The sequence below is a fragment of the Lepisosteus platostomus genome, chromosome 26 (genome assembly GCF_059453375.1).
Source record: "Lepisosteus platostomus isolate fLepPlt1 chromosome 26, fLepPlt1.hap1, whole genome shotgun sequence".
Taxonomy (NCBI): domain Eukaryota; kingdom Metazoa; phylum Chordata; class Actinopteri; order Semionotiformes; family Lepisosteidae; genus Lepisosteus; species Lepisosteus platostomus.
In genome coordinates this window covers 11,684,132-11,707,642 of record NC_142636.1, presented here as the reverse complement: position 1 = coordinate 11,707,642, position 23,511 = coordinate 11,684,132, and the positions used below count along the sequence as shown (strand labels likewise).

Sequence of the window (23,511 nt, the reverse complement as noted above, 5' to 3'; positions counted from 1 at the left end):
GGAATAAACCTTTACTTGTTCATTTATCATCTATGTTTTATTTTACTGTGATAATAATCAGCTTTGGAATTTTTTCATTTTGAAATATGTTTTTTAATTAAATGATACTTTTACTCTTAGCAAAGCTTCAAGGCAGAGATGTGAATCAGGCCCAGCCCTGTAGAACGATTTGTGCATGTTTCTATTGCCCAATCAAAATAATTAATAGTTTTAAAAACCATTAAAGCATAAAATACTGACACAGTTTTAAAACTGTCCTGATAGGTTCATGCAAACCAAAAACTACTGTTCACACTGCATCTATGAATCAAACTTTCATTTAGCAGATTTGGGGAGTATGTTGTGCATTTTCAGTTGTTTGTGCTGTCACATCATCACTATACAGTGGGACTTTTTTTTACAGTGGGATATTTGCTCCACAAACCAGATATTACTGTATAACAGAAATAAAAAAGGCTGTAGTGTTGACGTGATTGAACATTTTTTTTCGTTAACCTATCCCTTTATCATTTGTCTCCAGATAACCAATCCTCACACGTTGACTTGTTTTAAACCAGAAAAGAAAAGTCTGATCATCACACACTTTAGGTCAACAATCAATTTACTACTCTTTGAAAACCATATAGGCTTGAGAGACAAGACAAAATAAGTGTTTTTTTACACCCCTTTTCTTATACTGCTGCCAAATGTCTTTAAAAAAATACATTCAGAACTCCAAGTGCTGCAGAACAGTTAGCCTTCAATGTGAAGCTGCTGATCTACAAAACAGACAGCACTTATAAGCTGCCCACAGAAACCAAAAACTGACAGACCACCAACATGCTGACTTTTCCATTCACTGACATGAGAGCTGCCAAGCCATTGAGTGTCCCCAGCAAAAGAGCTTCAACTGCCAAGATGTTGGGGCTGCTGCTTCTGTTCTCTGGTATCCAAAAAGGTAACTCGTGTTCAACAGACGCCATTCCTTATGGAATTCAAAATTAGTATTTATACTGATGGATTCCTCTGTTGGTTTGACGTGATTCATTTTTCTTTGTTAGCTTTAACTAACAAGCAATTTTTTTATCATCTCCGTTATTCTCACATTAACAGGGAGAGATTTGAAAATGATGTGTTTTGCTTTCCATAACAAAACGCGTCTTGCATGGAGTTTTGTGTTCAATATGATTTCCGAGTATAAAATATATCTGATAGGTGGGTGTGGATTACATGTCTTGCTCAGGTAGAAATCCAAATCTAAGAAAAAACACAATCTCTAATTGTGAAATGACATTTAAATCAAATTAGAAATGTTCTGTAATGTAATGCACACATCCTTAAAGGACGCAGCAGTAAAATAGAGCATGTTTTTTTCTGTAAAGTTGTTACTTCTGATATGAAGAATCTTATCTGTGTAGTGAATAAGAATAAGAATGTTAATCTTATCATGTTAGTGACTTATTTTTGGCAGAAAATTTACCCAAAATGCAAGAGTAATCATTTTCAATCATTCTTCCCCAGATTTCCTCATTTCACTCCCCTAAACCCTAGGCTTAGGTTTTCTACCTCAAATTCAGATTTTTGTAATAGTTTCTATCCAATATGGACATTGCCGTAACAGAGAAAACTTTTTTTTCTGTAACAGACGTGTAAGTGTGGATCTGGTTTTCCTCTCGTCCTGCTCCTCCTTTTCTCCTCCAGGAGCAGCAAGTTCAACTGTGGTTCAATACCCCCGGAGTCTCAAAGCCCAGGCTGGTGCTGGTGCCACTGTGAACCTGACCTGCACCATAAACGACGTAACGGCCCGCTGCAACTCCACAGCTTGGGTCCGAGTGGCGCTGAGCGGAGCTATGAGAATGGACCTCTATGCCAGCAGCTCAAAAAACCATGAAGAAACAGGCTTCAGCAAAACCCAGAGAAAGTGTCTTCTTACCATCAATAACCTCCAAGCCAAGGACTCGGGAGTCTATTACTGTGTTTACATGCGTGGTAAAACTCCCTATTTTGGGAACAGCTCCAGAGTGGAAGTGATAGGTGAGTTAACATGGAATTATCTTTCGTGCAGTGAGTAACAGCAAACTCCACAGGATTTTGCCAAAATCATAACCTGACCGGCTAGAATCTCTGCCTAGGTCTCTGAAGTAAGCTTACATGTTATACAGCAAAATACCAAAATTGTTAATACTAGCCACATCCAAAACATGTATGATGAATATTATTTTACAGATTTATAGATTTTACTATACCAATGAGCATGTGCAAATTGTTTGTTCAATTGCAGTTTTTTGCAATGAAAATAATGTAAAATACAGTTGAAAGTACTGTCTTGATAATACCCATATAACCATATTAAGCATTTTAAATCCACAGGTATTAGGCAAATATTTGTCTGGTGCTCACTAGTTATTTAAAGAAAAATTCCATGAAAGCTATAAAAAATTAATCTAATCAATTATATTAATAAAATAAAAAATAATACAATTAATTAAACATCTGTTTGCATTTTTCATAGCCAACGGTCCAATTGAAAATCAGTATTCCAACTATAAAAGGAAATATAAGTTAACACTTTATCATTAATTGTTTCGATTCATCTATTATTATACATGGATATTTTCATTGAAATGATTGATTAGGCGTTTGTTTTTTTTAAACTAACATTAGGACATCACATCGATTTCTAAAGATGTTTTTTTTCCCATGGACAGTCTGAACATGTTTGTTACCTTTTTATTGTGTTGCTTGTAGCGATTCCACATTTATATGCAGTGTTGTATTTGTCTGCGATATTATAATATGAAAGCTGATGTACACATGAATGTGATTTTACATAGGCATTGAATTTAGAATTCGAAAGGTAAACACAGTTTCCATCTCAAGATGCGTTGTGAATATATGTGATTTTTAAGCACAACTAATAATTTCTGTGCGATCATTACTTAGGTCATAGTGCCAGAAAAAGTTCAGGCTGAGAAACCGCTGTTACAATGTTGCAAACCAAAAGAAACATGGTGAAAAAAAAGTATTTTTTTTTTTGGAGATATCGATAATGGTTGTAAAAATTTCTGTGGAGTGATACCAGTTTTGCCCTCTTCTGTTGTAAGTACTTATTTAGTACCTGGTTTAGTAAATTGGGACAAAAGCTGTTGATAAACACAGTGTGTTTATCAAGTTCCATTCCATTCAGAAACTTTTACATTTCAGAGTTGCAGGAATCCTTACTATAAGCATGTCTCAAATTATCGCATTTACAAAAGAACTTGAAGCTGAGAATAAAAAAAGGGTAAACAAAGACAATTTGGAAAAAAAACAATCTTTCTCAGATACAGACTTAGAACATGCTAATATACTGTTACAGTACAAATGAGGTTTTGTTCAGTTTCTTAAGTATAGGCTTAAGGCTTATAGGCTTTTAGTCTTCAAACATGCTTTCACATGCAGTACATTGTGGTAAAGAATGAAAGGTTATGTTGTCTACAAGTCACTTTGTTCAACTGACTAGCCAAAGAAATCAATTAAAAAAATGTATAATGCATTTTCTCTCCAAAAAAAAAGTTAAAATACAGGAACACTATTAAAATTAATCACATGCCCTAGGGGGTTTAAAAGTAACTATTTTTACAAATCTTATTTAATTAGCGATCAGCAATCTTTAAGTGTGTTTAACAAATGAAAGGCAGCATACCTTACCACAGACTGAATTTACAACTGAATTTAATTAGTTTATTAACCCAGGTTCTACCAATGTACATCTTTATTTGCATGTGCAGTAGGTCAACCCTCAATTGTAATCAACCACTTAATTTATTAGTTCAAATTAATCAATTAAAATTACTCAGATTTAAGCCTGACTTAATCTGCCCATTTGTTATCAAACAATTAATTTACAAGCTTTGCTTTCCTTTGCCTACAGTTTCTATGTCAGGTCTAAAACTGAAAAATAAGAAGCTTTTGAGCAGTTTTGCAAGAATAATTAGCTACATAAAAATGCACACATACATATCTCTTTTGCAATGTTTCATTCTTCTGTAATACTACTGTACCACTATAACACTTAATCAGATATTGACTGAATTATTGACAAAACTAGTAACAAATCTATATATATCAAAACAACATCGGTAACAATAACTAATCATTTCAAATTGTAGGTCTTACCAACACAGTTCAAAAAAGGTTCAATGTGTTTTAAAGTTGTTTTTAAAGTACTAAACAGGTTAAATTATACAATGAACTAAATTAAATTAAAACATTTTGCCGTGACCTGAATCAGCTGACAATGCTTTATGTTTTAAATACTCTAAACTATTTTATAGCCTATGTTTTCTTTTGTGATCCAGAATCAGTCGTACATTTTTGAAATTTCAGAAAATTGAATACTAAGAAATCCAGTTACAGGTCTAGACTGCGTAGTGTTTGTTTTCGACAAAGCAGGGAAATATCTAGTATTCCAAGACACGGGAGTGCATTTTATCATTATTCCTAAGCGTCAATACTATAAAATTATTACAATTTACTGATAAGAAAAGACACAGTGACTTCTAGGCTGCTCAACACTGCTCTCCTTCGAACAGAGCCTCCGAAGACGTCCCCGTCCATAGAGATCCTTCACCCAACATCTGATGCGGTTCAGTTTGCTGGCGCGGTGTCCCTGTTGTGTCTAGTGCGGGGAGTCTCACTACTGGAGGGGCGGGTTTTTTGGAGGATATCTGGGAAAGAGGAGACTGGGGTCACTGACTCTGGGGGCTCAGATCCCAGGAAATCTGGCCAGGATTTCATCAGGAACCAGCTCTTCATTCCAGCACACACTTGGGCCAGTGGGGTCCCCTGTACCTGCGTGGTGCAAACAGACAGCGGCCTGGATATGAGCAAGACCGTCTCTCTCGGGGGTGAGGAAAATGCCGTTTCTTGGGTGTTGAAGTTACACTGTTTTTCTTGGTATTGTGATTTTTATCTCGAGCAAGCACTTTCTGACAACCCTTTCAAAATCAATTTATGACAATTCAATACAAAGACCTTTTCCTTCTAGAGTAATGTAGAAAAGGGATAGAGACAAAGTATAAAAGAAACAAGAGCAAACTGATTCTACGCTGTTATGAGGCTAGGATCCATATATTTAATAATACATCTGCCAGTGTTTTTAGTTTAATTCTTTATTACTTCCATTAGATTTGGAAACACAAATACCAACTTTCTCATTGGAGTTAAATGTTATTTTTTTCCTGCCTTATACCAGACTTCACAACAAAACACAGAGTACAATATAGTCTTCGATGTTAATTACTTGGGTCTGAATAGGCTCCACTGATTCATATGTCATGAAAGTCATTTGTTAAAATATTTTATTTAAAAAAATACAAAACTAGAAAATTAATTTTGTGTATAGTGATAATGTTAGACTCTTTGAAATACATTAGATTCTAAATTGCAATTAAGACTTTGAGTGCTGTAGAATGATGTACTGTAAGAGTGTAGAATACAGCAATAACAATTAGAAATTCTAAAAGATATTACAATTAGAAACATCAATACAGTAGTTCTTTACTTTATTTTATTCACAGTGGTAAACTGTAAATATAGAGACTTCACAACGGTCTTAACTAATGACGCATATATAGTTTAATAATAATAATAATAAATAATAATAGTTTAATTAAATTTAAATGTTTATTTAATATGTATTTAATCAAATACATATTTTACTTTTGATGTTATTGTAGTTGTCTTCGTTATTCAGATATATTAAGATTTGCTTGCTTTAGCTAATCTGTAAAAAGTGTCCTGTGCTTTGACAATTCCTTGACTGATTTAGCATATATTTATTAGTTGAGCACCATATTTTATGCATTCAATATTCCAAACTCTTTATTTTCAATTAGAGCCTTTTTGTTTCTAGAAATGTTTTCACCTTTGTCACTGGTTTGACGCTGCTGTATACTGTAATTTCATGAAAAAAATACTAAGAACACAGACTCTAATGGATGGATGGAAAATCTTCCAACGTCAGGTGTTTTTGTACCATTCGTGTTTCAGTGCTAACAGATTCCAAATAAGTTGTTTTTAAAAGCAGAAACGTGATCTCTGTGAACAGACGTTTTCATCACAATTCTCGTGTTCCAGCAGATCCCTTAGCCTGCTCTTCTCTTTTCTATGGGATTGGAGCAGCAGCCTCTATCTCAATCATGGCTCTGCTCTTCCTTCTTGTCTACAAAGTCAGGAGTGGTTCCGGTGAGTGTACTGAATGAGGAATTAAATGAAAACTTTCTCAGCCCCAAAACATAAACATTTTGTAAATATTGGTTTTTCATACAGATTACATATCAGATTTCCTGACCACTGAGTTGCGAGTATTGTGTTGTATTTTATTGAAGAAGTTTTCAACCTTTCCTGCTGTTATATGTACACGTTTGTATGCCAAATATTATGTGCATTTGTTTTCAAAAGTAATCTTATTACAAATTATACAACATATTTAGTACATCTCATAAATATACTACAATACATTGTAGTTCATTTTTAACATCCATATTAATAAATATATATTTTAAAATGTAAAATGTTTAAAATGTTGCTCCTAACATCATCAGGTACTGTATATTAGCCACCCCATGTAAATGCTCCAACCATAATTGGAGTGCAGATGTGGCTCCTTGGACTTGAAGTTTATTATTGCTGGTATGGGGCACTTTTTCCAAATGCTTCATTGTGGCATAATAAACATAGCCTTGATGCTACACGTTATAATACAAAGTTATTGGTTTTATTCATCTGTGTATTAGAAATAGTAATGTGGTTAATTAGAATATACACATTTTCTAATACAATTATTTTTGAAGCAGGGAGAAGAGAGAACACACCTGTCCGCTCCGGAAATACCAGTCACCCAAAACCCAGAGATATGGTACATGACAGTTCTACTCACTGTTCTCTTACACAAATTAAAAATTAAATTAAAATTAAAGTTAACAGAGTATTTAACTAATGAAGATACAGAGGACCAGTACTTAACCTCTCTTTGTACTAACTCCTCATCTGTTTTTCTGTCCCTTTCTCACAACCTCTATGGACATGTTCCTTACCTGAATTTCTCAGATAAAGTGCTGTGAGGCAGTGTTATTGATTTCTTTCTTTCTGGATTCGTGGATTGGTCCACTGTACTATCATGTATATCAGAAAAGCTCTGTCCCTAACCTGGGCAGCTTTTTTCTGACGTGACTATCCCAACATTTCCTTTTGCTGATTTTTCCCTCTTTTTTTGCCTTGTTCCTAACCTCTCTCCTGTTTTGTCCCTAAACGGTCTCTCCCTCTTGCCTGCTGTCTGACTTGCAGGTTAGAGAAGATGTGCAGTATGCGGCTCTGAAGTTTGAGCACAGGAAGCAGAGACAGCGACAAGAGGAAACGCTCACATAAGTCTAGTCTTTTCATACAATCAAGACAGAGCGAGGAAAACAGAGGTAAAAGAACAGTGATTGTAGCATGCTGTGTTGTGAGGATATTTTGAAATTGTACACAGGCTGAATAAAAAGCAAAGGTTTGAAAGCTTGAGACAGTGCAAGTGAAACGGGATACAGAAATCGCAGAGAACAGATGGTAACAGTCTAATTAGATCACCTGAAGCACAGAACAAATTTCAGTGAGCACAGCCAAAAGCTAAAAACCAGTATCCCAAATGGCTCAATAAATCAACTAATAAAATAATAAAGAACATTATAAAATGATTTAAAAAGATCAGGGTACATTTAAAGACAAGGAATTCCATGAATTGCAAAAAGAGGTAAAAAAGATTTTAGTAAGATCAATAGAGAAATTACAAAAGGGAAAATCAAGACAATAACATGAAAATGGTTGATGTACTATAGTATCTTACCCATTATACTCAAGGAAATAAGAGATGTGATTCAGCCATTGACACAACTCTTAAAAGATTCGCTTAAGACAGAGGTAGTACTCATAGACTGGAAATTTCCCAAGAGTGTACAACAGTGTTCTTGAAATTCAGTTTTGCGATATCTTCCATTCCACTTCCTGTTTTTGGACATTAGTAGCTCTATTAACCTCGTGGCTCTATAAACCTCTGTATATTTAAAATCCACTGATTCACACACCTACCTCCTTTACAGCTCATGTCATCCCCAACTGACTGTAGACTGTAGGACTGTAGACCTTTCTCACAGGCTCTTGGACTTTGTTGGTTATGCAGTGATGACACGGACTTCCAAAACCAAGCATTTTAAATTGATTCTTCTTTCGTTTACAGGGCTTGTCCTTCACTCAATATTGACAATGACCTCCGTGAGCCAACACAGCCCTCAAAATTTCAACATGATGAGGAATTCCCATACTGTGAACTGTATTCCACTGGTGGTTTCTTTCCACAACACCATGCTGTCTATACCACGTATCCTCAGAAAACATCTTCAATATACAGGATGGCTACTCAAGTGGAAAGACACCTAATCAGACCTACCATATTATCCCATTTAGCTAGCCACCTAATCTTTGCAACATCTTTCCACAGTTTGCTGAATGCCATTTACAGGGATACTTAAGGGTTTGAATAAATGTGATCTTGTTTTCTGGAATTTTCATTCAATGTCATTCATTCATGTCAATATTGCTCTGTGTGATACTAGCATCATTACAGTATAACACACTATCCCATCTGTTACTCATTCAAATAGATGTTTTTTTGTTCTTTATTTAATCAGTGTTATGAATAAATCTGAGCTTTTCGGTTTGCTCTTTTTAAAAGAAAGTCTGCTCGAACTCAGGCTCCGGGTTCAATCCTGGAGTTTATGTGAGCCTATGTGGAGTTTGTATGTTCTCTGTGCTCCCTGTGATTCCATGGTTTTTTTTCCCGGGTGTCCTGGTTTCCTCTCTAGTCCAAAGGCACATTGGTAGGTTAATTGGTTTCTAGGAAAACTGGCTCTGGTGTGTGTGCGTGAGTGTGTCTGCGTGTGCCCCATGATGGAATGGTATCACGTACAAGGTTCATTCTTCATGCACTCATTGCTTGCTGGCTCCCCCACAACCCTGTATTGGATAAAGCAGTTAGAAAATTGATAGATGGACAGTTTTAAGTTGGGCATTAACAGACAACAGTTCAAAAGCAAGCACACACTTTGTGTCCGTGTCTCTACTTGATAAGATGATAAGAATCCTGGTGAGCACCATGTCAGTATGACGAAAGACCAAACAGTGCTTCTAGGAAATATAGTGGAGTATGGATACTTTATTTTGTAAACAAAGGTAATTGAGTTAAAGTAACAGTACCCAAAAATGAAGTGGTTAAGTAAAGTACAGATGCTAAAAAAATAGTGTAACAAAGTATTTCTGTGTTGTTTCTTTCCACCCCTTTCACCGTCATTAAGAGCACCTGTACAAACCTTAGTTTCTTAACAGACTGCAAGTTAAGTACATTTGTCAAATCTTAAGGATTTGAGAATCCTGATGCAATCCTCTATTGGAACTATACGTGCAGTATTACAAAATGTCTATGAACAAGGTAGCATTGTGTATTAACTTCACCTGTAAAAGAAGTCAGACTTATTGGTCTGTAATTACTGCATCAGTTTTGTCACCTTTCTGGATGAAACACTACATTGGCAATTCATCTAATTAAGGCAATTAGTCTGTAGGTGCTACCCCTGGCTGAGCGAGCGTTAGAAGAGTTGCCTTAATAATGTCTCCAATTATGAACTGTTGTTTACTGGGCTTTTGTCGCCCCCTGGTGGGTAAAGTTGACCTAGCCCTTCTTTCTTTCAGTCTACTTGCCTCAATATAATATACATAAATGGCACAGTAATTAATACATCATATGATTGTTCCCACAGATTTTGTTTATATAAGCACCAGTATGCACATATATTTTTCTAACAATATGGACATCAAAAGCCAAAAAACAGAACTATAATTCATGGTCAGTCTGTGTTTAGACAATTTCTTAATTTAGAACTAAAACTGGCTTAAATTAGTATATTGTCTTCAAGCTATAAACAATGCAAGTGTATTTGCTCTAGTCATTTAAGCATTTTGCTGCTAGGTTTATTTATTCCAATATACTCCATTTTGTTCCATCTGCTTTGCTTTCGGAAAGAGTCAGAGTCTGACAAGACATGATGTGATGCAGATAGGAGGAGCACGTGATAGGAGGTGTAAAACTGAAACAGAGCTCCTCACACACATTCCCTCTCCAGTCCCCAGCACTTTCAACATGCACAAACACAGAGCTCTGCTATGTCTACTGATACACACACTCATTCTCTGGACCGGTGAGTTTTCAGCATTAAGGATTACATTTGAAAAAAGTTGTGAAGCTGTTTTGTGGATCTCAGGTTAAACAAAATACTACATTATAGGAAATATCCTTTCACTTGATCCCATTTTATTGATACTGAATGTATGCTTGTACATACTAAACTAAATCAAATAACTGTCAAGAAATATGGTGGAGAAAACAGTTTTGCAATTCAAGTGTTTTTGTGCCAAGAAAATTCTTTGTGTACTGAAATTGTTTTTGTGTATTGGGTAGATGTTGATGTAATTCTAGTTAGGTTTATGGGTTTCCTGCTCAAATTACGTCAATTTTACTGATGTATCCAGAACCCTTGAGGATGTTATTTTAGGATGATGACTTTCTCGGTGTTTCCCTCTGTGTGACAGGTGTGAGCTCTCAAGAACAAGTATCGCAGACTCCCTTTGTGACCCAGACTGAAGGACAACCAGTAACCATCCACTGTACCTTCACCATCTCTAATGTCTTCTACATGCACTGGTACAGACAGCAGCCCAACACCAGCCCACAAAATGTTCTGGTCATAGCAGGAGACAAGAGCACAGAGAACCAGTTCAGTGGTGCACTGGATAAGAGCAGCAGCTCTGGGGTTTTGAACATCAGCAGCTCTCAGCTGGAAGATTCAGGGACCTATTTCTGCGCTGTGAAGGCACAGTGTTTTAGTCCGGGGGAATAACCTGACAAAAAGCACCCTGAGGTGCTCTGGGATGAAGAGCACTATATGAAACTCAATTGGACTTTGCCAATTATTGTTTTAGCAGAAACCTACTTTTGCTCTTCAGACTTAGTGAAAATTATTTTTATTTTTGCTATTTGTGTTTTATAAGTCTATAATGTATCTTACTAGATTAGAGGGCATTATCTAGTTTAAGGTTAATTCAACCTCTTTCAATTACTTTGAGTCTACATATCATGTGTGGTATTTATGTGATTCTTTGTTTCCATTCCCTGTGCAGGCCACTACTGTACTAGTCCTCTGTGCCAGTTAAAGTGATTGATGTGGTACTTGATATACTGACTGCAATAGTTTCTTTAAGCTACACTTCTTTCATTACCCCCTGACCACCATGGCTATTGTGATTCAATTCACTGCCTAAGTTCATCTTCCATTAACCCACAAATGTCTACATGAAATGAGAAGGCTTACAGCCTTCGTTTAAACCCAGCATAAGAGAAAGGCTGAAAACCCCTTGACATGGACCAGATGATGGACCTCTATGTTTGCTCTCTGAGTAAGATTATAAGAAAGGTTATAAATGAGAGGAGCTCATTCAGACCATCAAGCCCATTTGGATGTCTGTCCTGTTTGAAATCTAGAATAAATGCTGCTTAATGGTAACAAACATATTTGTTACATAAGTTTCTATGTGAATGCTATGTCATCTTTTATTCTTTAATCTTTTACTTTGCTTACACAAGTAAGCATTTCAATGTACTCAGGTATGACAATAAAGTCACACTGTTTACAGACACTAACAAATTCACCGCCTTCTAACAGGAACAGAAATGGAGGAGGAGTTACAGCACTTTGACGAATATGCAGAACATGAAGCTCTTCAGCAGCTGTTCCTTCCACACTTGGTCTCTCTGATCACAGCAACAGCCTCAACCATGAGCCCAGAATCAGGACTACTGCTCTTAGTGATTGGTACACTGTTGTGTTTGCACTGTAAGTCTATTCTATTAATTAACATTTTGATATGAATTACTGACATTTTTGTCAAGTGTATAAAGAGCTCAACTGGTATTATACATGAAAATATAGATAAGGTATTTACAATTAATACTTGAAATGTAAGAGTTGAAGATTATTGTATATTAGACTTTCAACACTGTTTCCTGCTTTTAACCTTGTGTTGCAGGTGTCAGATCTCAGACTCAGGTGTCTCAGAGCCCAGAGTCACTGACTGTGACTGAAGGGGGAACTGCGAGTCTTCACTGCAACTACACAATTATAGGTGCTGCTTTCAGCAGTCTGCAGTGGTACAGACAGAAAGTGAACAGACGCCCAGAGAATATAATGATACTGTTTTCAGGAACAAAAGAAGACAAACAGTTCAGCGGGTCAGTGGACACAGGGAAGAGGATCGGGGTTCTGAATGTCAGCAATTCACAAGCAGAAGACTCTGCCACCTACTACTGCGCAGTGCAGGCACAGTGTGTGAATCTTGTGAGAGGAGCTGTCAGAAACTCACTGTAGAGGGGAGCAGCTACACTGGGATAATATGAATTCAGGAGTTATTTGTTCTTTTATTATTGTAGTGAATCGCAGAATTGCCGATTGATCATTGGACACCAGAGCTGATGAACCTGAAAAACTGCACCTGGTGCACTTTACCAATACCATCATTTACACTGTCTATATAAATTTGTGTATGAACTGTATCAAGGTAGCTGTGTGTTGTATGAAGTTCAAATGATTCCCAGTGCATAGAGCAACAGATCCTCTGAAGAACTTCTGTGCAACTCATCAATAGCTAAAGTTCTTGAATCATGTTCAGAGCATCTGAAGTTCTTCTCCCTGTAATTTTTTGTTCATTATATTCCAGTGGAGCTGAATAATATGAACAAGAATAAAATAAAATGTGTACAGTACCTTGCAGAAGAATTCTGACTCTTGCATAGTTTTTCTTTTTGTTTGCAATTAGCAAATAATATTTGTATTGTAATATACACAACTTATTCCACAATTTCAAAGCACAATAATGAAAAGCTAATAGATAATAAAGAGGAGACACAAAATTATGATTGCATAAGTTCAAACCCCTTGCTGTGGCAAACCTAAATTCAGGTGCTTAAGATTTCCTTAATGTGATAAACAAGTGACCCCGGTCTGTGTGGAATAACAGCAGTTCACATGACTTCAGAATAAATATACCTGTCTCTGTAAGGTTCCTCATACAGGAGGTGAATTTCAATTAAAGATAGACCCATGAAGACCAAGGAGATTTCCAGACAAAGCAGAGATAGCATTCTAGGAAGACAGATCACGAGAATGATTTTCTCATTGTGAGGATACAGTTACAATAATTCACAAGAAATAAGGGCCCTGCATTTTGCTAAGGAATTGAGGAGCCTCTTTCTTATAAGAAGACCCTACCCTAGTGCTCGTCAAAAGGAAGCTAACATATGCAAAATGTTTTCCATATTCTAAATACTGCATCGCAATACTACCAAGATATTTTTCTAGCCTACTGAGATACCATCAAAAAGAAATAACCATTTTCACAACTATAAGACAACAGTCCCTTTCCTAAATCCTAATATCAGTGTCCTCTGCGCCCAGATTTCCTGGAAAATTCCCCACAGCCTCGCCTGGCAAAGGAAGAATCCACACACAATGCAGTTTTTTTTCTTTAGTTCTTCTTTCTCATCACTTATCAATAGTATGTGGAGTATTATTGACACTGTATTGATGCTTATTTTGTTACTGCACTGCCTGGGCTTTCTGCACTTTTACTGCACTTTCCATGACCTTGCCTGGCAAAGGCAAAATCTGCACACAAAGCAGTTTTCTCTTTATCTCTGCTTCTCCTTCCTCATCATTAGTGTGAGGAGTCTCCATAAAAAGGATGGCCTACCAACCTATACTAGCATGATTTGGTCATTATTAAATGCTACTAAACTTCCTGGCCACCTGGAATCACTGATGGTTACAGATATAATCACAACTATTATAGCCAACTAAACTGACACGATATTTGAAATTTAATTAACTTTAAAGATAAGAAGTACTGATGGTGGACCAAAATTCTCCCATAATTTTGTTATGGGAAAAAAAATGTTCATGTCATTAAACACTAGATGGGGTTGTTTGACAAGTAAAGCAGGGATAGGTGCAATGTCTGTGCTGACTGCCAGTGTTTCCTCTTGCTGTCAGTTAAGAGCAGTTGTACATATATCTGTCTCATCACATGCTTTTAGAGAGAACAAGCAACATCACTTATAAAAGGAACTGCGTGGAGATTAGAGAAATTTGCATTTTCAAAAACTGCTTTGGGGATGTCATCGATAGACAGAAAAGTGTTGTGCATCAAAATAATAACTTTGATTTATTTTGTAGGTTAGTATTTTTTCCTCTCATGTATCTACTGTAATTTAACTATAGTATTTATACTTACATTTTTTGTTTTTAATTTCAGGCACCATTCTGGCAGATGAAGTTTATCAGCCCATCAGTGCATTTTCTTCGAAAGGACAGAAGTCTTTACTAAGATGTAACCACAGCATTTCGAACTTTAGAAATATGTACTGGTATCTACAGGGACTCAACGAGGCTCCTGAGCTTCTGATTTTTGGATATAATAAAGCTGAACCTAAAGGACGTTTCTCAATGGAATTTGACAGAGCTGGTCGTGTAACTGAGCTTCACATCAGTGACACTCAGCTGGAAGATGCTGTGATGTACTACTGTGCAGTGGAGCCCACAGTGGTGAAGAGCATGAATATCCCAGCGCAGAAACACAGTGACATGACAGAACTGGGGCTCATATAATGAAGCCAAAGACCTCAAATGGTGTCTTGGTGTGAATTAAGTGTCCCATTTGTTAGAGGAAAAAAAAATCAATAACATGCACAAAAAAAAAAGTTCAAATAAGCTGAAAAGCATTCAGGTGAAGTTTGTGTATAATTATTTCATGGACTGCTGTAAAATGGTATATGTTGCTTTAAAAGATTTGGCTGAAGTCTTTGTCAAAAGTAACTTAAAATTTCAACATATTTTATATCTTACTGAATAAGTGGAGATGTATCCTACTCAAGGATGCATCAACAGTGTCTCACTAAGTGGTTAAAGCTTTCCGTTATCAGACCAGAACCCAAACAAGTACACTTAAGCTTTCCAGCTGATGCCATTTTCATTGAATTTTAGTTATCAGTTTAACCATATCAGAAAAGAACAGCTGTCTAAACATACAGCAACAACTCCCCCAAAAACAATTTTAGAATATTAAATATTTAATATATAAACAGACAAATCTGTCTACAAAAATGTTAACAGTAAATTTTCACATTTTCAGAGAATATATTGTTCAACCTAAAAATAATAAATATGATATAAAACCCTCCTTCAATTCCAGCTTCAGTAAAGTGAAACAGGTGAGCTGTGTCAGTACCTGTCTGTGCTCCCAGGGCGGTGCTGATGTAATGAACACGTTGTGTAAAACTGCTCTTCAGTGGTGTTCACGCTGCCTTTCAGTGCTCAGTGCAGTTATCACCCAGCCCTGGATGTGCAGTGGTATGAAAGTTAAAGTTGAGGTTCTTCACCAGTCTCGGTTACTCACAGGGTCAGAGCTCAACTCAATTTCTGACACAACTGAAAACTTTTTTTTATCTTAAATCTCTAAGTCTTGTTTCTATTACATGCCCTTTATTTGAAAATAGATAATCAGAACTTTGCACTCAACAATACCATAGTCAAGCCTGATAAATTTACTTAGAATACTGGAACCTATATCATTGATATTCAAATCTGGAAGAACAGAGGTACTATCCCTGTGGCTCTCCATGAACTTGATTATCCCAATGTGAGTATTCACTCATTGATTAGCCCACCAGTCGAATCTGCACAGAAAAATAAAATGGTGAAGACAGGGAAAACACTGTAGACAGCGAGATTTAAAATACAGTAGAATGTCAGCACCTCTGCTACCGTGTGTGGCTGGACCTTGAGTCAATCAAATGTATTGTATTACTGTAGCATGGGTTTTTCACATTGCAATCATTAAAACTGTAATACAAAACTGATTACAGTTTAAGTAAACTGTAATTATCTTATGAATATATAATACTGCCTCCTTAGAAAACTGTCCCTAACTGCGAAGAAGAACTACACTCCTGAACATGAAAATTACTTGGGTTCCACAGGTGTAGATATACTTGGTGTGAAACTATCTTATTGTCAGCTAGTATGGACACTGTTACACTGGATTACATACACAAAAGCACAAAAATATTCAAAGATGTCTTAAAGCAGAGAATGTAAGATTTAACAGATTTCTTTATCAGTATTACAAAAGGGAAGAAGTTACAAAAATCTGGGAGCTACTGTTTGCCACTAATTTTACACCAAATACTGTTTTGTAAGGGGAAGTAACAGAAAAGCAATTCAATCTGCACCTGGAGCCCACATACTGCATTCCACTTTGTCAAGCACTCTACTGTACTTTTCAGTTTTAGCATTTTTTTTCTGTTTGAGAAGTATAACAGATCAAAAGTGTTCCGTTTCATCACTCGACTGAAATATTAAGGTTGTTAAACACTAGATGGGGCTGTTTTACCAGTGAGGTAAAGCAGTGATTAAAAGTCCATGTTTCCTGCGAAGTCAGTGTTTCCTCCCACTGTCATTTAAGAGCACTTGGACACAATTCTGTCTCATCGCAGGTGTTCAGAGAGAACAATCAACATCACTTATAAAAGGAACTGTGTGGAGATTAGAGGAATCGGCATATTAAAGATTAACTTTTGAAATGTCACCAATAGACAGAAAATTGTGTATCAAAATAATACATTTGATTTATTTTATAGGTATGTATGTTTCTTCATGTGCCTGCTATACTTTAAACAATAGTGTTTACACTCACCTTTTTTGTTTATAATTTCAGGTACCACTCTGGCAGCTGAAGTTGAACAGCCCATCAGTGTATTTTCTTCTACCGATGAGAAGTCTGTAGTGAGATGTAACCACAGTATTGTGAGCTATAACAGTATGTACTGGTATCTACAGAGATCTAACGGAGCTCCTGAGCTTCTGATTTATGGATACGATAAAACTGAACCTAAAGGACGTTTCTCAATGGAAAACAACAGAACTGGTCGCATAACTGAGCTTCACATCAGTGACACTCAGCTGGAAGATGCTGTGATGTACTACTGTGCTGTGCAGCCCACAGTGGTGAAGAGCATGAATATCTCAGTGCAGAAACATAGTGGTATGATAGTACCGGGGCTCACAATACAACACGATAATTTTTAGGCTTTATCAACTACTATACAGTTAATTTCACTATTATCAATTATTAATTCTATTTGAGAGCTATAATAGATTCTAATTGATCAATATGTGATGTCTAGAAAAACATAATGTTATTGAACTCTAGATGGGGGTATTTGACCAATGAGGTCAGCAGTGATAACTGTGATGTCTATGTGTAATTGTCAGTGTGAGTCTTAAGATCAGACGATCAGAAGAAAGATTACAAATAACAGGAGGCCACTCAGCCAATAGAGACCATTCGAAGGTGTTCCCTTTGGAAATGCTTTTTAAAGGCAACATCAACAAATAAATAAAATGCTGTTTACAGACACTAACATTTTCAATATCTTCCGACAGGAGCAGAAATGTAGGAGGAGTTACAGGCTTTGATATAAAAGTAGAAGAAGCAGCTCTTCAGCAGCTTTTCCTTCCTCAAATTTTTGCTCTGATCACAGCAACAGCCTCAACCATGAGCCCAGAATCAGGACTACTGCTCTTAGTGATTGGTACACTGTTGTGTTTGCACTGTAAGTCTATTCTATTAATTAACATTTTGGTTCAAGTTACTAAACAGCTCCTGATGGTTTTATTAATTAAAATATAGATAAGGTATTTACAATCAATACTTGAAATGTAAGAGTTGCAGACTATTGTATATTCGACTTTCAACACTGTGCTTTGCTTTTAACCTTGTGTTGCAGGTGTCAGATCTCAGATTCAAGTTTCTCAGAGATCAACCTCACAGACTGTAACTGAAGGGGGAACTGCGATCTTTCACTGCAACTACACAATAACAGCTACTACTTTTGGCAGTCTGCAGTGGTACAGACAGAAAGTGAACAGACGCCCAGAGAATATAATGATACTGTTTTCAGGAACAAAAGAAGACAAACAGTTCAGCGGGTCAGTGGACACAGGGAAGAGGATCGGGGTTCTGAATGTCACCAATTCACAAGCAGAAGACTCTGCCACCTACTACTGCGCAGTGCAGGCACAGTGTGTGAATCCTGTGAGAGGAGCTGACAGAAACTCACAGTAGAGGGGAGCAGCTACACTGGGATAATATGAATTCAGATGTTATATGTCCCTTTATTGAAAATATAGATACACAGAATTCTCAATTGATCACTGGACACCAGAGCTGATAAACCTGAAATACTGTATCTGAATAAACCCACTATTTTAAAGAATAACACTTTGATAATACTGCCATTTACACTGTTTAAATAAATTTGTGTATGAACTGTATCAAGGTAGCTGTGTGTTGTATGAAATCCAAATGATTCCCAATGCATCCAGCAACTGATCCACAGCTCTGCACAACTTCTGGGCAACTCATCAATAGCTAAACATCTGGAATCATGTTCAGACCATCAGAACTTTATCCCTGTAATGTTTTGTTCATTATAATCCAGTAGAGCTGAATAATGTGAACAAGCATAAAATATGTACAGTACCATGCATGAGAATTCCGACTCTTGCACAGTATTTCATTTTGTTGCAATTAGCAAATAATATTTGCAACTTATTCCACAATTTCAAAGCACGATAATGAAAAGTCAGTAGATAATAAAGAGGAAAGACAAAAATTATGATTGCATAAATTGAAACCCTTTGCTGTGGCAAACCTAAACTCAGGTGCATATGCTTTCCTTGATGTGATAAACAAGTACTTGAGTGACCCCTGTCTGTGTGGAATAACAGTGCATCACCTGACTTCAGAATAAATACGCCTGTCAAGGGGCAGTGGAGCTGAATAATATGACCAAGTATAAAATAAAGTAAGAGTGATATATTCACACAGAATTCAGACTCTTTCATAATTTACAAATTTTTCTTTTTGTTTGCAACCATATCTGTATATACACACAACTTGCTCCACACACTCAAAGAATTTCTGATTGAGAAAAAAAAAGACCAAAATTCTCCCATGTATTTCATCTGGAAAAAAAAAATTCGATCAACACTAGATGGGGCTGTTTGACTAGTAAAGTAAAGCAGGGTCAGCGATTCCTGTCGCCTTCATGTAATAGCAGAAGTACATATTTCTGTCTCATCATAGGCTTTTAGAGAGAACAAGCAACATCACTCATAAAAGGAACAGTGTGGAGTTTAGAGGAGTTAGCATCTTAAAGAGCTGCTTTGGGGATGTGAAACAAAATAATACATTTAAATTATTTGATAGGTATATATGTTTTTTTCATGTGCCTACTATAATGTGAAGTAGAGTATTTAGACTTATGCATTTTATTTTTAATATCAGGTAACACTTGTGGCTGCTGAAGTTGATAAGTCCATCAGTGTACCTTTCTACACAGAACAGATGTACATGCCAAAAGCTGTCTGTAACAGCTTCACCAAAAGACAAAAGGGATTCCCTAAACTCCTAGGGGTAGGGTAGGTTCCGTAGGAGCAGATGTCTCTTGGCTCTCAGTGACTGCATATTTCAAGGATGTGCCCATAGTAAGTTTGTTTTTCTTTCAACAGGCTTCGGTATCCTTTCAGTACTAAATCAAAACAACCATATCAGCATCTTGGGAGAAACAGGTACTGTGGCAAATTAAGCCATTAATTGGACAGGTACTTTATTAAGAAAGATGTTGGAATGAAATACAAAAGTTGCTGTGGCCATTGTAGTGGTTTGGAATTCCTGCGAGTTATGATGAACATTGTGTTTAAATACTGGAGTGCTTTCTCAGTAAGATAAGAAAGGTTATAAATGAGAGGAGGCCATTCAGCTCATTGAGAACATTCAAATCCCTGTCCTGTTAAAACATAAAATAAAACCTGCTTAATGGCAACATAAAAATGCTTTTGCTGTTTATAGACACTAACATGTTCACCGCCTTCTAACAGGAACAGAAATGGAGGAGGAGTTATGGCTCTTTGACGAATATGCAGAACATGAAGCTCTTCAGCAGCTTTTTCTGCTGCACTTTGTCTCTCTGATCACAGCAACAGCCTCAACCATGAGCCCAGAATCAGGATTACTGCTCTCACTGATTAGTACATTGTTGTACTTGCACTGTAAGTCTATTCTATTTATTACCCTTCAGATATGAATTATGGTCATGTTCTCAAGTATCTAAAGAGATCCTGATGGTATTCTAAATTAAAAAACAGACAGCAAGGTAAATAGGCGTACATACAATTAATACATTCAATTTAAGAGTTGCACGCAAGCATGGAAGCGCTTTCCATTGTTGAACACTGTTTCTTGCTTTTATCCTTGTGTTGCAGGTGTGAGATCCCAGACTCAGGTGTCTCAGAGCCCAGAGTCACTGACTGTGACTGAAGGGGGAACTGCGACTCTTCACTGTAACTACACAGCTGCTAGCTTTAACAATCTTCAGTGGTACAGACAGAGAATTAACAGAAGTCCAGAGAATATAATGATATTGTTTTCAGAAAAAAAAGAAGACAAACAGTTCAGCGGGTCAGTGGACACAGGGAAGAGGATCGGGGTTCTGAATGTCAGCAATTCACAAGCAGAAGACTCTGCCACCTACTACTGCGCAGTGGAGGCACAGTGTGAGGAACCTGTGAGAGGAGCTGACAGAAACTCACAGTAGAGTTAACAGAGGGGTACGGCTGCTAATATGGTCTCAGATGTCATTTGACCTTGTATTTAAAACAAAGAAAACCACAGAATTCTCAATTGATCATTGGGCACCAGAGCTGACCAACCTGAGAAACTGTATCTGAATAAACCCACCATTTTAAAGAATACGACTTCATAATACCGTCATTTACACTGTTTATATAAGCTTTTGTGTGAACTATATCTGTAAAGCTGCGTGTGGCAAGGTGTTCAAATGATTCCTAGTTCATTCAGCTACAGATGCACAGCTCTGCAGGACCGCTGGGTGACCCATCAATAGCTAAAACTCCAGAGACAAGTTCACATCATTGGAACACTATTTTGTGTTGGTGATATTGTGATTGTATCAGTCCTATGAAAATTAATAATAAAAACAAACATAAAATCTATTTATTTTCCTGGGTGGGTGTATTATAGCATCAGTATGATGCATAAGGAGCACTTTATGAAAAGGCTGCACTGCCATATCATCATATTGCAGGTTAGCATCAAGGAGCTCTAATTTGTGAGTACTGGTCTAATTGCAAGTCTCTGATTAGGAAGTAAGACATTTTGCAGAGTGCAAAATGATGGAAAAAAACAATGAATGAAAGATCTGACAAATTTTCACTATTATAAACTGCAATTACATTTGCTATCTTTTATATTTAAATAAGTCATGCTCTAAAGCATTTGTACATCTTACACTGAAAAGCTTTAAATTAAAAACCTTTATACATCATATTGAAACAATAAACATGTCACTTTTGCTTTTTGATTTCTCAATGTCTAATTCTTCAATTTGTCTGTATAAAATGGATTATCAGAAATCCAGTGTTTTAAAATTACATTAAGGATTCAATCCTGATTCAGGGAAGTATGTTACTGATATACCTTTAGGGAACACTTGTGCGGTTAAGTAGGTGCCACTGTCACTTCAGTCCAGCAGGGGGAACTATAACCACACTGCCCAGCTATTCATGGTTGATCACAGAACATAAGGAACACTACAGCATGTACACACCTGCACTTGTACAATCCATCAAAATAGAATTTAATTTCAATTCCAATCCAAGAATCTCCAACAAACATCAAGAATATGTAAGCACTATTTGCTGGGTAAATGTTAAAGAATTAAGTTAAATAAATGAAGAATGTTGAATGTTGAATTTGCTATGCCTTTGGTAGCACTGGACTGTTACACTATATAAAGTTATATGAACAATTTATTTTAAAATATTTTTCAATACCTAAAATGTAAAATGTTATCTTTAATGACAAGAGAAGAAATATTAAATAACTCATAAGATCATACTAATATGAATTCAGAAGTTATTTGTTGTTTTATTTAAAATAACAGTGAATCGCAGAATTGCCGATTGATCATTGGACACCAGAGCTGATGAACCAGAAAAACTGCACCTGGTGCACTTTACCAATACCGTCATTTACACTGTCTATATAAATTTGTGTATGAACTTTATCAAGGTAGCTGTGTTGTATGAAGTTCAAATGATTCCCAGTGCATACAGCAAACGATTCCCTGAAGAACTTCTGGGCAACTCATCAATAACTTAAGTTCTTGAATCATGTTCAGAGCATCTGAACTTTCTTATCCCTGTAATGTTTTGTTCATTATATTCCAGTGGGGCTGAATAATATGAACAAGCATAAAATAAAATGTGTACAGTACCTTGCAGAAGAATTCTGACTCTTGCATAGTTTTTCTTTTTGTTTGCAATTAGCAAATAATATTTGTATTGTAATATACACAACTTATTCCACAATTTCAAAGCACAATAATGAAAAGCTAATGGATAATAAAGAGGAGACACACAATTATGATTGCATAAGTTCAAACCCTTTGCTGTGGCAAACCTAAACTCAGGTGCTTAAGATTTCCTTAATGTGATAAACAAGTGACCCCGGTCTGTGGGGAATAACAGCAGTTCACATGACTTCAGAATAAATATACCTGTCTCTGTAAGGTTCCTCATACAGGAGGTGAATTTCAATTAAAGATAGACCCATGATGACCAAGGAGATTTCCAGACAAAACAGAGATAGCATTCTAGAAAGACAGATCAGGAGAATGATTTTCTCATTGTAAGGATACAGTTACAATAATTCACAAGAAACTAGGGCCCTGCATTTTGCTAAGGAATTGAGGAGCCTTTTTCTTATAAAAAGACCCTACCCTAGTGCTCGTCAAAAGGAAGCTAACATATGCAAAATGTTTTCCATATTCTAAATACTGCATCGCAATACTACCAAGAGATTTCTCTAGCCTACTGAGATACCATCAAAAAGAAATAACCATTTTCACAACTATAAGACAACAGTCCCTTTCCTAAATCCTAATATCAGTGTCCTCTGTGCCCAGATTTCCTGGAAAATTCCCACAGCCTCGCCTGGCAAAGGAAAAATCCACACACAATGCAGTTTTTTTTCTTTAGTTCTTCTTTCTCATCACTTATCAATAGTATGTGGAGTATTATTGATACTGTATTGATGCTTATTTTGTTACTGCACTGCCCAGACTTTCTGCACTTTTACTGCACTTTCCATGACCTTGCCTGGCAAAGGCAAAATCTGCACACAAAGCAGTTTTCTCTTTATCTCTGCTTCTCTGCTTTTAACACCAAATACTGTTTTGTTAGGGGAAGTAACAGAAAAGCAATTCAA

The 23,511-nt window shown here is 36.5% G+C and overlaps 1 protein-coding gene and 1 long non-coding RNA gene across 5 annotated transcripts; both read left to right on the top strand.

Moving 5' to 3' along the window:
• The first annotated feature begins 679 nt into the window (after nucleotides 1-679).
• LOC148640152 (immunoglobulin lambda-1 light chain-like) lies at nucleotides 680-8,561 on the top strand. Of its 4 annotated transcripts, none has more exons than XM_088620765.1 (7): nucleotides 680-937; nucleotides 1,681-2,013; nucleotides 4,554-4,868; nucleotides 6,100-6,207; nucleotides 6,816-6,880; nucleotides 7,309-7,433; nucleotides 8,237-8,561. In XM_088620765.1, the coding sequence occupies exons 1-6, from the start codon at nucleotides 820-822 to the stop codon at nucleotides 7,387-7,389; spliced, it is 1,020 nt and encodes a 339-aa protein (XP_088476891.1). In that variant the 5' UTR covers nucleotides 680-819; the 3' UTR covers nucleotides 7,390-7,433; nucleotides 8,237-8,561. The 4 variants fall into 4 exon arrangements, with proteins under 4 accessions (XP_088476891.1, XP_088476893.1, XP_088476892.1 ...); XM_088620767.1 differs by having other exon boundaries at nucleotides 681-937; nucleotides 6,819-6,880; XM_088620766.1 differs by having other exon boundaries at nucleotides 685-937; nucleotides 6,103-6,207.
• An 8,082-nt stretch (nucleotides 8,562-16,643) lies between these two features.
• Nucleotides 16,644-18,450, top strand: LOC148640151 (uncharacterized). Its single transcript, XR_015930579.1, has 3 exons — nucleotides 16,644-16,798; nucleotides 16,876-17,773; nucleotides 17,948-18,450. It is a non-coding gene; the product is annotated as an uncharacterized LOC148640151 (long non-coding RNA).
• Nucleotides 18,451-23,511: the final 5,061 nt, after the last annotated feature.